This window comes from Microchirus variegatus (genome assembly GCF_963457635.1).
Source record: "Microchirus variegatus genome assembly, chromosome: 20".
NCBI lineage: Eukaryota > Metazoa > Chordata > Actinopteri > Pleuronectiformes > Soleidae > Microchirus > Microchirus variegatus.
Window position 1 is genome coordinate 6,379,904 of NC_139821.1, and position 14,405 is coordinate 6,394,308.

General features: G+C 42.5%; 1 protein-coding gene across 1 annotated transcript in view; it reads right to left on the reverse strand.

Moving 5' to 3' along the window:
* snd1 (staphylococcal nuclease and tudor domain containing 1) overlaps positions 1-14,405 on the reverse strand; it is a 178,471-nt gene that overhangs the window by 22,082 nt on the left and 141,984 nt on the right. The window contains exons 19-21 of the mRNA XM_083906620.1: positions 5,769-5,892; positions 2,143-2,212; positions 214-327 (exon numbers count right to left, since the gene is read on the reverse strand). Coding sequence (XP_083762746.1) covers positions 214-327; positions 2,143-2,212; positions 5,769-5,892 — 308 coding nt within the window. The remainder of the gene's footprint in view (positions 1-213; positions 328-2,142; positions 2,213-5,768; positions 5,893-14,405) is intronic.

A 14,405-nucleotide genomic window follows, 5' to 3' on the forward strand; every position in this document is an offset into this window, starting at 1 on the left:
TGCGATAAGCGAAAATCAAACATTTTTTATTTTTTTTATGTCTTGCCAGGAAAGTCAACTTTCAGAGGCCTGGCAGAAAGTGAGAGGGGGGGGAAACTTGATCCCTCGAAGTTAATTTTGAAGCTTTAAGCTGCAACACTCGACTCTGTGTGTGTGTGTGTGTGTGTGTGTGTGTGTGTGTGTGTGTGTGTGTGTGTGTGTGTGTGCACTTACATCCTGCGGGACCTGGATGAAGGCAAAGGCATACTCGGTGGCCTGTGCTGGCAGGATCCTGGTGCTGAAGGCAGGGGGCATGGCAGCCAGACGGGTCGACGACACCACTTCTCTCTGAAGGGACGAGAAAAGGAAGGACAGGGCTCAGGACTCGGATGTGGGGCAGCGGCGCATGCCTAATGTTGATCTACGAGCTCAAAAAAAGTCACACAGTGACATTTGTTTTTCCTCGGGCTGTAATACTATGCACAAACACTGTTGATGTAAAGCTTGTCGAGTCTGTGTTCACGGTTTAAAATGTTTACTCTATGCCAGTTATCTGATTTTCTGGGGGTTTTCAGACCATGAAGTAAAGCTCGAGCACAATTTTGAGTGTTTGCTCGACAAAGACTGTGTCTAAGCAAACATGACGGAGACGCATCTTTGTGCTACCACTACAGTAAAACAAAAAAACTGTCTCATTTAATATGGATACGATGCAATAAACAGAATAAAAGTTCAAAGCTCAGATGGAACACTTGTTCTTAAATGAGATTCCCTTCATAAGTCAAGAAAATAAAAGACCCAGTCTGTAATACATCCTGTTCCCTGCAATGTGTTTCCTACATCGCCACATGTTACTTTTACCAGTGTGAGAAAAAAGGACAGATGCCATTTAGTATTTGTAGCTTAAGGGCTGCATGCTTGTATATGTCACCTTACCACTCGCTGTACAGCTGTTCTGCGCTGCTACTAAGACCCCGTTTTACTAAACCATCTGGCGTGCGGCTCCACTACAAGCTAAGGTGGAAGAATAAGTAAAGATGACAATAGACGTCAGGTTGCAAATTAGTTTCTATTTCTATTTGTGAATCATCATACATGACAGGGTTTCACCTCATCAAAAAGCCTTGAAGTGTTAAAGACAACACACCCTGACACTTATGAGCCAGAGTGAGCGATGGTCAACCTCCGCTCACCATGGGCGACTCAGAGGGAGAACACACGGGTGGAAAGTCAAACAAAAATACCGCTGTTAGAAGTGGGAAGTTAATTTAATGTCCCCCCCATATCTGAGGTTAATGTGTTCATTGGACTGTTCAGTCTAGACGGAGAGAATACCCTCAACATTTATTATGGATTAGACGGTTGAGATTTATCGATGCCGTATTAGATTTTGACAGCACTGTAAATGTGGCCTTTAAAAAATGAAAAAAAAAAAAAAAAAGTGCTCGCTGCTGTGTTTGCTAATGATCATATAATATTTCAGGTACCGGGGCCGCACCTGTGACTAATAGCTCATGACACAGTGGCCCGAGTTTTGCAGACCAGAATGACTCAATCCAAAAAATCACACAGAAGACGGTGCATATCAGATGTGTGTGTGTGTGTGTGTCTGAGAATCACACTTTCAGCAACATGCCAAGATGCATCGCGTCTGCCAGCTAAACCTTGAGCTGCCCCCCCCCTCCCTCCTCTCTCTCTCTCTCTGAGGTCAGCCACACACTGTGCCCCCTCTGCTGCATTATGGGAAATCTCCCGCAGGCCAGGGGTTGGCTGCATGACCCACTTGGTGGGTGACGCAAGCATGTGTACACAAGTGGGCAGAAACACACTTACAGGGACCGAGAGTGGCTTCATCTTTGCTGCAGAGTTTGCTTTTGTCATTTGGTAAAATGTAAAATGATCCACTCAGTTGCACTCTGTCTGACCTAGAAACCCCAGCTAAAAGGATACATTAAGGGTGTTTGCCTGCATTGAACATTAAAAATAATAATCAACGCAAAATAAAAACAGAGAAATCTCCTTTCAGACACAGCTGTAGATAGCCTCTGACTGTGGGTTTGGAAAAAAGTTGCTACTGGTTGTGTTTTAAGTTTTATACAGTGGTATTTTCAGCCCAAAACTCCAAAAAAAAAGTTTTCACACGTCAAATATTTGGTGACTTACGTTGCCATAGTCGATGTAGAAGACGTGAACCCTCGCTGGCGACTCAACTTTCTCCACTCGGGCTCTGTACCTGCAGAAGAGAAAGAATAATAGAAAGACAGAAGACAGAGAGAGAGAGAGAGCAGCAGGAGACAGAGATGAAGACAGAGGGCACAAGAGGAAAAGGAGATGAGTAAATGATTCCATGCTTATTTCCCTGGGGAGAAGGTGTTGGAGGATCTGTCTGTTGTGATCAGAGGAGCGGTGTAGGCGAGGATGACCGGGCCGAGGGACAAAGGCTGGACAGACGGGATCTATCAGGACATGGCAGCGCTGGGAAAATTGTACAGAGGCCTCTTTGCAATAAAGGACAGGAATTTAAACCCATTTTGTCTTGTAGGAAAAATGAAAATAATATGAATGAAAATAAGGACGGAAATAAATGTAAGGAAAATTAACCTTTTGCTAAGTCCTAAAATTCACAAGACAGACCCAGTGTCTACCTCATCAAAAGATTTTAAAAAACCAAAAAAAACAGGAGGAAACACAATCATAAATCTCTAAATATACAAACGACTGATTTCAAATTGTAAAAATCTGTATGCAGTAAAATATACACTTCAGCACGATCACTGCAGCATCAGCCACTTTTACATTCTGGTCCCTTAAGCACTTCAGAACTTATGATCTCAAAGCTGAGCCCGATTTGGGGGAAAATATCTAATTGCAATTTTTCTGATATATATATATATATATAATTCAAATGAAGTAGCTGTCAGAAAAATATATAGAGAAAGGCTGAATATATATAAAGAAAGTCTAAATATATAGAGAGAGTCTGAATATATATAAGGAGTCTGAATATATAGAGACTGAATATGTATAAAGAAAGACTGAATATATATAATGAAAGTCTAAATAAATATAGAGTCTGAATATATATAAGGAAAGTCTGAATATATATAGAAAGTCCGAATAAATATATAAATACACACAGTATATTTGAGTCAGGGTTTGGTTCAATAACCATGAAACTACATTACATTCTATTGCCAGGCTGAGAAATGAAGGATATGAACCGTTTCCAACGATAAATTGTTCAGCCTTTGTGTTTATCGTTTCCTGTGTATATATGCATGTATGTACTGTATTTGTTATATTCCATCGACATGCCCACAGAAAACAGATGTAAATTTGCCAATTTACTCAATGTCCCTCGTCAAATGAATAAATAATAAAGATAACAAATGTAGAGAATAAATGAAATAAGGAGAAACGTCAATAAATTCTAATGAATTCATATACGGACGCAGCAGAAGAGCACATTTATCCACGTTAGTCGATTCAATTGAGGAAGTGCCTCTTCTTCTGCCCGTCAGTCGTCTGACTCTCAGACAGAGACAGACAGACTGACTGACTGACTGGCTGCAAACCAAGGACGGGCAGGAGAAGGCCAAATAATTAGAGCCACATGGGCAAAGACAGACAAGAGAACAAAGTTAGAAGCGATTAACTGAGAGCCATTAAGAACTCCTACAAGTGCACAGACAAGGAGAAAGAAAGAGTGAGAGACAGTGTGAGTGATTGATGAATAGACTCGTCCCCCCCTCTTCTATTCTCTGTGCTGTTTTAAAAGGCCTTGAAAGGCAACGCTTTCTAATTAGCCCCCTAATGAAACAAGCAGACATTCCACACACTTTGCAAAATACAAAGATACGGACAAAGAACAATGTGAGCGTGATTATAATTAGCTTGCTTAATAACGTGGAGCTGGCCTTTTTCTCTTTTTCTTTTTTCCTTAACAAAAACAATATTTCAGACAGCTGCCACACGGAGCAGGATTTGTGCTTTTGCTGTTGAAAGAAGTCGATCTTTTCTTTTTAGAGACTGGGATAAGAGAATAGCATTAGCTTTTGTTTTGTTTTTAATTGCCCCCCAAAACAAAAATGAGAAAGAGAGGATGGAGGAGGGATGAAAGGCGTACACCGGCTTTGTAGAGCATTTGTTTTCTTCTTCTTCTTTTTTTTTAATCTGTATATTGTGATTATCACCTCGCGACACAAACGCTCTCTTTCCCTCCCTCCCTCCATGACTTCAATCTGTCCACATGACCATCTGTAAACTTCCAGCATCCGGTGCGGAGACGAGATGAAGTGGTGCATGTGTGTGTGCGCTGCTGCTGTCAAGTGACTGCTGATTCTACAAGGCCGAGGCTGTGGCAGCGAGCTAATTACACCCTGTGGGTGTCTGCGGTTAATGCATCACAGGCTTAAATAGAAACAAGGTAAAAATGAAATGTCAGGTAATCATGAAAGAGGGAGAGAGGAGGGGAAAAAACATGAAACAGTACAGCATGTAGCGACTGAAGTGTAGAACATGTCTTAGTTCCTGTAGCGTCAGGTAATTCAGACTAATCATAAATCATGTTCACGGACGAGGATGCTCAGAACAACTTTTATGTTTTTGGTTTTTTTTTCGTCCAGTGATCTGATAATTGATTTCTGCTGAGATACACTTGTAAATGTGAGTATAAACACAGGGAATGCAGCATAAGCACAACACCATAACTGAAGGACTGTACGGAGAAAAAAATGAAGAAACAGTACAGAGGTTTGCATTGTACTGCAAAGACCAAGCACCTATTGGACGGTATCAGTTTTATTCTCTATTTTCCTCTTAAATAGAGCACAAGCTAGACAATTGTGCTATTCAAGAAGAGCTGAAACTAGTAATAGAGACCATCAGCTGCTCAGGAACATGTTCCTCACCTCATCAATCAAGTCTGACGTAGGCTTATTTTCATCTGCACTTTCATTCAATGGAGTTATCTTTGGCAACAGCAGAGTCACCCCCTGCTGGCCAACTACACTGCTACTCCCCATCCATAGAATCAATATAAAAATAAGATAAATAGCACTTTTCCATCACACAGTTAGAGTAGCTGAGCCGGGAATCAAACCCACTATGTCTTTTGGTTTGAAAAGTAAAAGCCCAGGAAGTAGAACCGAAGTAGCAGTTAGCCACCAGGGGGCAACTCCACTGGTTGCAAGAAAAAAGCTCAATCTGAATGGAAGTCTATGGGTTTCATGTCCTCTTCATGTGCACAAATCACAGCACAAAGGAGTGGACAACAGTGTTATTGACAGATGGTATCGTCCAATAGGGGTGTGGAGGCGTGTCACATGATCTGTAAATGTCCAGTTATACAAACCATCATGTGCTAATCAAACTGCTTATCTCGAAACTAGTGCTGGGCGCGTTGACCTTAACGCATGACGCGTAGTCGCGCTACACAGCTAACGAAAGCTAACTGGTAAACGGTGCCTGGACTCTGGTGCCGCGGCACGAAAAACTGCGTTACTTTAGAGACTTAGCTGCGTTAGCATACTGCGTATGTGTGTCTCTGTTTTTAAACAATCAAGAGTCACTTAAACATGATGTCACATGCGTCTCTTTCCGGTCAGGCGTCATGGAAACGAGTCATGTGTTAACGTCAACACCGTTAATGTGCCCAGCACTACTCAAGTTCAAAATGGGAGATCTAAGGCATCACTTTTCAAACTCAAAGGCTACAACCACTTCCTTTGTACAGTCTACAGTTTAAGTTCAGATATAAGCTCAATAATTAAGGGAATTCCAGAACTCACCATTCGCCATCAGCAAACTTGGCTAAGCAGTAGTCCCCTCGGCGTGCGGCGTAGGATCCTTCCACAGGTGGATGGGCAGCGATCTCTGCTCTCATAGTCTCCATCAGGCTTTCCAGCTGGCCTCCTGAAGGACACACACACACACACCGAGACAAGACATGACTTGTGTGTTTCTCCAAGTTTGATTTGTGAATTTGCATCTCATTACATCACTTTGACACTGATGCATTTGCCGTTTTGACTCTATTACTCTTTAATCCAATTTAAAATGTGCGATCCAGCTCTCCGCGGAGAGGGGAGTTTGAAATGTGATTGTGTTAAAAACGGGTCACACGAGCTCCATTTCATTTTGTCAGCTGCAGAGGTGCAAGCGTCCTTATTCGGTTGCGACTGTGTGATTGACAATGAGCAACAGGAGGAAGTGTATAGACTGGTCTCCTACCTCTACACACCCCAATAATCAATACAAACCAAATGAAGCCTGTTGCTACGTTGGCACAGCATGACTGTGCTTTTTTATCCAGACCCACAAGTTGAGGGTTTTTCTGAAGGTTGCTCGTGCTGTTTGTCACTGGATGGGAGTGCTTCGCGTAAATATGTCTCTAGCCTTTGTTCGGGAAAAACATTTAATGAATTACTGTTATTGAATGCTGCAGCTTGCTTTGTTATTTAAGGCTTAGATTCATGCCTAATTGCATCAGTGCCATATACTTGAAAGCTTAATTCAAATTGACAAGCACAAAACAATACAAAAAAAATAACGTTGGTATTAGTTAACAGCTCCTTATAAAAACAAAACAAATTAAATAGCTTTACGTTTTACATACGGATTAAACACGATGCACAAAACACATTCGCCCTGAAGTTACTGCGACCAAAATTTCACAGATAAATAAATCTGATGGTGGTAAGACTGGTGTGACCCAGCTGGAGAAATACAGCTTTGGAAAAAAAGCAAGTCTGCTCTCCAACGGGGCCTTTATGGCCCATCAAACTATTATATCATGTGCTTTAGACGTATTACAGTGGATTCAAAGAGGGAGTGTGGCCGTCAATACAGGGGGGAGTTGGGAAAAGCCGGATAGTGAGTCAGCAGAGCTCCACCAGTTCAATAACGGAGGGTAAATGGTGGCCTAATTTACAACCATCAGTTGCAATTGGGAAGCTGATGAGAGCACAATAAATTGCGTGCATCTCCCTAAGACTAGTCACGCCTGAGTGTTTGTGTATGTGGTGAATATGCAGTACATGTGTCTATTACTGTCGTGAATACGTGTTAGAGGTTCAGTATGGAGAGAGAACTCCACGGGAACATGAGCCTACAATCGGTTTGACGCTTTTTTCATGATTAAAACAAGATTCCTGATTGTTTTAGCTTCTTAAATGTGAATATTTTCCTTGTCTCTTTGCTCCATAAAACAAAGAAATCATTAAGAACTGAATCATTTCGGTTTCTGGGCAAAACGAGACATTCGAGAACATCGTTATTTCCTATGTCAAGAGGAACTCAGGACAGAGAGTTGCCAACCCCCAAAATATCACCACTGAAAGGACTATGTTTTCGAGCAAACCTACTTACTGCAACTTTAAAAGCAGTCGTTTTTTTTAGAAAAGTGGCCAACACGAAATTTCATGGCTGCATCTTCTAAGCACATTTTCACACGTACCACCTGGAGGGAGGTTTGTTGGCAGGAAGTTCCAAGTAAACCAAACTGGCACTGTGAGTCAAGTTTTAAAAGTTTTCTCTTACAGCTAAACAGGAAAAAATAAAGTAAAAATCTGAACATGTACACACAGTAAGGAAACGCCATGTACTCTCACACTTCTGTGTATGTTCTTTCACAGGGGCCATGTGTCCAACTGCTCTGATCATTTCAAAAACAAACAAGTAGCTTGTGCAGAAACCTGATTACTAATCATCTGAATATACATTTGGGTTTTTACAGTAACCAGGTTATTGCTTTACAGATAAAACACCATCATTTCCTGCATTAACCTAATTTCACCCATTAACCCGGTTTAATGTGTGCTCACAAACGCGGTCGGTCGGCGTGCATGCGTCTGCAGCGAGTTCTGCTTACGAGGCATGTTACTATCAACCAAACAGCTTGGAGGACAGCAGTGCACACCTTTATTTACTGCTGCTGTGAGTTTGGCATTAACGCCTCATATTATTTATGCTTGTAAACGTAGTACACAAATATAAATAATGAGGTTGTTCTCCCAGGGTTATCGGTGCTGAGGCAGTCAAGCAGCTGCCAACTAACGCCGGGCTGGAAATCTTCATTAGCATGGTGTCAGAGTTGGAGGGAATAAAAAAAACCACACACACACACACAGGGTAAGAGCACGGGATGGGATTTAGATTGTGAAGGAAAAAAGCTGGGAGCACAGTTTGATCGTAGAGGGGGGGTCCGGGCAGGAGGGGGGAGGGTGTCCAAACACCTCATTGGTCTCCTGCTGCTACACCAACTGCTGATGGATGCAGCGCGGGGAACAGGGATAGACACATGCTCAACGTTTTGTAGAGAAAGCATGGATTTTACATGAATACACAAACATACAGAGGTCTCGTCATAACCAGCCACTTTCCTGACTTATTATTCTAATTCAAAATGGCTGGCATGCGTACTCCTTCCCTCTAAGGATGTACGAGCTCACATTTATACGTGTACATTTACACACTGACATGTATTTATTTCTATTCGGCGAGGACCAAATAAACATGACCTTTAAAAAGGGTCGCACCTCTTATATACAGTATATATTCCCTAATGAAGCCTTAATGGATGGATCCTCTCAATGTAGCCCACTTAACTATGCTTTATTCATGTAAATGGCAAAGGCGGCGCAAGGGTGTGTAGCCGGCGCTGCTATGCGATACACTTAATGCCACGTTATGAGCAGTGGCAGCTGATGGCAAAGATGATAGGACTGCCAGATCTTTGTGACAAGCCAGTTCTATGCTGTCAAACCAGATGGGCTGCGTTAATGCTTTCCCATGCCATCACGCTGCAAGCTTTAAATTACACTTACAGTGCAGTCATACATGCTAATCAAGCACTGCAAGGACCTGGTAATGTTTGTGCCAACTGACATGAAGAAGTCAGTTGTGTCAACCTCTTACTTATAGATTTTAAAGCAACAAAGTGTGTTTTTTTGCTTGCAAAGTGTCATGATTACCTAAAATAACACATACGGTGAGTTCCTGATAGTCTGTATCTTCTATTATACTGCGTGTTGTGGAGATGCACCCCATAGTCCATACACTGACGGCTCTGGTTGGGTGAAGCAGTCAAAGGGCACTGACAGTGTCGTGTTATGGATCACCAATTTTAACAAGCTAATTTGTGATCTGCTCTGACCCATAGATTCACTTCAATTACTTTCTAGTCAGGTCCAGTCACACTTGGAACAATAAATCAGTGTCCATCCACTGGCTGACGGGCATTTTGGCTTGTTTTGTTTTTAAGGCTCCCTGCTCTTTCTTCACTGTCTTTTAAGATGTGATTTATGATTATAACAATATGCAATAAACTACTCTGGTGTAGACGAATCAATATGTGGGTACAGCATTTTATAATGTGCACGTCCACATTTGGGCATGTTTGATTAAGTATGCACAGTGTACTTCATGCATTATCATTATTCTCCGGCGCTATTTAGAATTCTAATTTGCTGCGCGGACTTCTTGGACAAAGCCGAACTTGCTTTTGGGGGTTATGAATTCATCAAGAACACACACTTGTGTGTGCAGGCGAGTGCTTTTCCATTTATCTGTGTAGCGTAGCGCTGTTGTGATGTGATGATATACTGTATGTACTGCATGAAAATAATAAAACATGACATCACAATATGATGATAGGGCCATCGCCTCCAGATGCAAGCGTCCCAATACAAGGTGGAGAGTGCAGTATTCCGCGAAACCTTTCGACAACTTTAGGTATGGTTTTGTGGCGAATGTTCGAAATTCGCCGAAACGGTGAGGTTTGCTGTGGCCACAACGCTTTGAGTCCGCCAAACCTTTCAACAACATTTGGTCTTTGATGTTTCTAGTGCAAATTGGCACGTTTTTTTTCTTTATGTCGGTACAACAAACGCTCTTGGACAAGTTCGCTAATTTATGGAGGGTGCCAATCAAAAAAATGGAAAATGGACGACAAAATTAAAAATGGCTGACTTCCTGTTGAGTTGAGACCATGGTTATTGTTGACTTTTTTGTTCATCTTGGTCTATGACATCTTCCCACCAAGTTTCGGAAAATTCGGTGAAACTCAATTTTGCCTATGTTTTCCCCTTTATGAGGGGCGCTATAGAGCCCTTGAGCATCGCACGGGCTTGGGACCTACACTAATGTCGCCAGACCTGACCTCCATGCCAAGTTTCAGGAGTTTTTATGCACATCAACCCCCTCAAAAATGACCGGAAAACCACGGATATTATAATAATCTGAAGGATAACAATGGGTTGGTCGCACAAATTTTCCGGCCCCTGCCATTCGTGGCTAATGATGCTCAGTCTTTAGTGCTTCGTGTTCTTCCACACAGGACAGATGCAGGATAAAATAAGAAGCTTGAGATTACTTTGGGAAAGATTCTTCACAAACATTCAAACACCACCAACCTGTTTTTCACACCTACACATGAATCGGTCAAGTAATGAGAGGACAGTTGAGTGATCAAAACAAACCACAAACAAACAAAAAAGGAGAAGTTTAAATCAGACATAAATGACAACAATAAAAGAGACGAATGTGACCGTCATCAGCGATAAAAGAGACTCAAATTAGGTTTTATGTAGATGGTACAAAGCACACAGACACAATCCAGGTCTTTCAGGGTCAATCGAGCAAACACGTGAGCACGCAGCATCCCAGTGAAAGTCTAAATGAATGTGAGCAGCCACATTAGTAAAAGGAAAACAGCTTGGACGATCTGCATTACAGAGGCAGATTCCCATTTTAATGCTGCGCTGGCTTAAAATAAAACTAAATATCTGCATGCAGAAGGGGTAAACCATGTCAAGCGTAAGTGCTAATTTCACACTGAAGAGAGAGCCAAAGTGATGGAGGGAGAGGGGAAAAAACAAAAAGACTGACCGGTTTCTCTCTGTCTCCATCTCTTTATTCCTCTCCCTTGTTTAGTAATCTCTTCATACACCATTATGGCTACAGCTGTGTGTAAATCATATATAATTATATCATGAATGCCCAGCGCAGAGTGGGAGAACCATTTGCCTTAAAAATGAGCAAACAATAGAGAAGAAGAAGAAGAGAGAAGGGAGAGGGGCTGAGGCACTGACAACAGTTTCACAGGTTGGTTATGATCATATTTGATTATACTGTGACACGCTGTGTGGCAGCACAAACAAAGAGGGAACAGAGAGCCAATGAAAACACAGAGTCTTGTACTCGCGCATCCCAAGGCCGTGCTGAATTCTATTAAGCGGTTTACGAATGCTGTTAAACCGCACAAGGGTAAATAATCACAATATGGCAGAGGCAGAGGCCAAGAGAGCAAAAGGGCTGTTTATGAAATCATTTTAATTTTTCTGGCTTATGAGAACGAAGGAATTAGGAGACGAGAGTGGAGTACGTCGATGAAAAGGGCACCTCCTGGGGAAGAAAAACAAAAAACAAGCAACTGGAGAGGATCCAGAAACATAAACCTGGCTATAAATCTACTATAATTCATGAAGGCAAAAGGAAGAGCACATCCAGAGGAGTGAGACACGGTCAAAGTGAAGCTGACACACACATATTCACCGGCAGCATTACTGCTGAGCTTAGAAACACTGCAGCTGCCCTGGTCTGACTGGTCAAGCAGTGTGGATCGTCTACCATCTGAGCGATCCACAGATGCTGAACACACAGCTTTTGTGCTTTAGCTCACCTGTTAGCCGCGAGTGTTAAATATGCATGAGCTTTGGACGAGCGCTTTACTTTACACAAGGTAAAAAGGCTGCACTGAAACAACAAAACACAGGGCCCCAGTACAGCATGTGCTGACTTGAGAGGCCTTTGTGTATTTGTACTGCTGGGTTCGCCCCCCTCCTCCTTCTCCTCTGGTCGGTCAACAAAGAACCGACGCTCGCTCACCTGGGGATATTAGTGCCACGGACTTGAAGACGTAGTGCGTCAAGGAGGGAGAGCTCAGACAAGAGAGCGGCCATTTACTCCCCTTCCTGAGCGATGTTTAAAGTGGTGTCAGCGTTTGCGGCGTGTTGAGGGAGGCCACTATAAAAACAAATGATCCCCCCCCTGCCTTGACTAATGCAGCTCCACTCCCACTGGAGAGTGATATGGATTATGTCTCATGCAATCCCCACCACCACCACCACCACCTATTCTACCCTTCCCGGCAGTCTGGAGCCTTTTTATTTAAACAGCAAATTACTGATTGTGTAATTGGTGAAGCCATAGCTGAAATTTCTAAACAGAGACAGCATCTGTGGCTCTCTTCTTGCATCACCCCCCCCCCCCTTCTCTCTCTGCCACCTGTTGAGCCTCATTGACTGCAGCTAATGCCCTGTTTTGATTGTGAAGAGTCCAAATATACTCATGAGACGGCCCTGTGTGCACATTTGGAGATGAGGACCAGGGGTGTTAGGGTGGACCTCATGGGGGGTGGTGCGAGCCAGGCCAATTTTGGGAAAGAACCCCCCCCCCCCTTGGAGCCTGTAAGTGGCTCTCCACTGTGAAAAGTGTCATTCAGCCTTAGGTAATAAACCCAGAAGCTGACATTAGTGCAAATCACGCTCACTGAGAGAGTGAAGAATGAGCGTGAAGACGCTGCAAATCGAGGGCACGGCCGCATCAACCGACAGGTGAGCTGACCTTTTAGAAGCTAAGTTGCGTATCTGATTTAATAATGAATGTTTTGGGACAGGAGACTTCTTCTGGGCAGGGTCCGGCCCTTTAAATATTGCATCTGCTGCAGTGGTGAGCAGCAGGAAAAGTTTGAAGAAGAAAAAAAAACCAGCACCATCATCATCTGCTGCTGCTGCTTCAACTTGCAACCTCCATTCAGCAGCTTGGTATGTAATGCTTTGTTTACAACGACGTTGCATGGTGATGTATCAAGGTCTTGTGCACTGTTCAGATGAATTAAAAATGAGACATAAAAGACAAATAGAATTTTTCTTTTTTTCCCAGCTGGTCTGACACCAGACTTCCTTTTTAAATAGTGTTCTATAAAGGCTGAATCTGAAATGAATATTACATTTAAATCTTTTCTCAAACTTGAGGTCAAAACAATCCATGAACTTCACTTTTATCAGTCGAACTATTAAAAAAAGCAAAAAATATAAAGCATAAACACTGGCGTAGGAGTTAATTATCTCAGCCACTAACTGAATTTGGCTTGAAGCCCACGATGCTAGAGCAACATATCATGAAAAAAATCAGAAAACAGAAAATAAAAACACTGCAGGCAGCCTTACGGCAACATTTAAGCTCTATTGCATAAAGGAATCATCCCTAGGGTGCACATGGCATCCAATTAGGGGGCCACTCACCCTGATCCATAAGACATGCTACAGTGATTCTCAAGTCATCCTATTGAAAATGGCCTCTACTTGACATTGAGTTGAACCTGAGAGTCCTTTGATACGAGTTGACTGTAGGGGAAGCCATGTTGGCTTTATTTCGGAGAGCATAAATTAAAGTGGGCGAGAACAAGTAAATAAACCCTGTTCCCTAAAACAAGCTTGTGACAAAATAAAAGTGAAACACGGCATTTCACAGTAATGGAATTCAGTTTCAAAAGGCAAAAAGGGACTGGTTTGAAGTCTAGCCAGAGAGAGGGAGCAGCTCCCTGCCTGCCTGCCTGCCTCGCGGTCTGCCTAGCTGGGTCCAGCATCATTAGGTGATGAACAGCTGCTGCATGTAAAAGGTAGAAGTGTGAATAATGCGGACGGAGAGGCACCTGGTTGGGGGGGAAACGACTTCACTCATTATGAATCTGTACCGCTGCCAGAAAACAAGCCGTAGACAGAGGTGCACCGGCAAACGTGCTGCAGCCGAGGCCCGAGGTGGGCAGAGAATGTGACCAGGACGACCAGGCAAACTGGATTTGTCTGATTATAGAGAGGACTTGGGCGCTTGTTAGCTCAATATGTCAAATAATGTGTTTTAATCCCATTCTAATAGTTCACGGTTTGCACTACAATAAATATAGTCGTTTACCATCTGTGCTGTGAGAATAAGAGACAGAAACTCTTCTTCATGCCAGGGGAAATGAGTCAAAGCTGATGGTGTTTTGTGGAAAAAGACGCCTGCTAATTTATAAAAAAAAATCAATTGTGAATTCGACAAATACGAGAAGAGTCGAGTCCAGGGCAACTGGACTGAAGAGGCCTTTTGGACTGATGTCCAGTTTCCTCATCTCAACTCTTATATAACAGTTCCCTGGATGACTGAGATTCTCCATAAGAAGCAGAGGTGATGACATCAACTGTTTATTACTTCCACATTTTTCTTAAAACAAAGTATAGTTTTTGATTACTGGTTTAATTTAATTTAGTTTGTTGTTGTTTTTTTACATCTTTTTTATTGAAAGTATTGATAGATGCTTTAACTTGGGCAATTTTGTATTTATTTCTGTTATTATTAAGCCAAACATATTGGCCAACACAAGG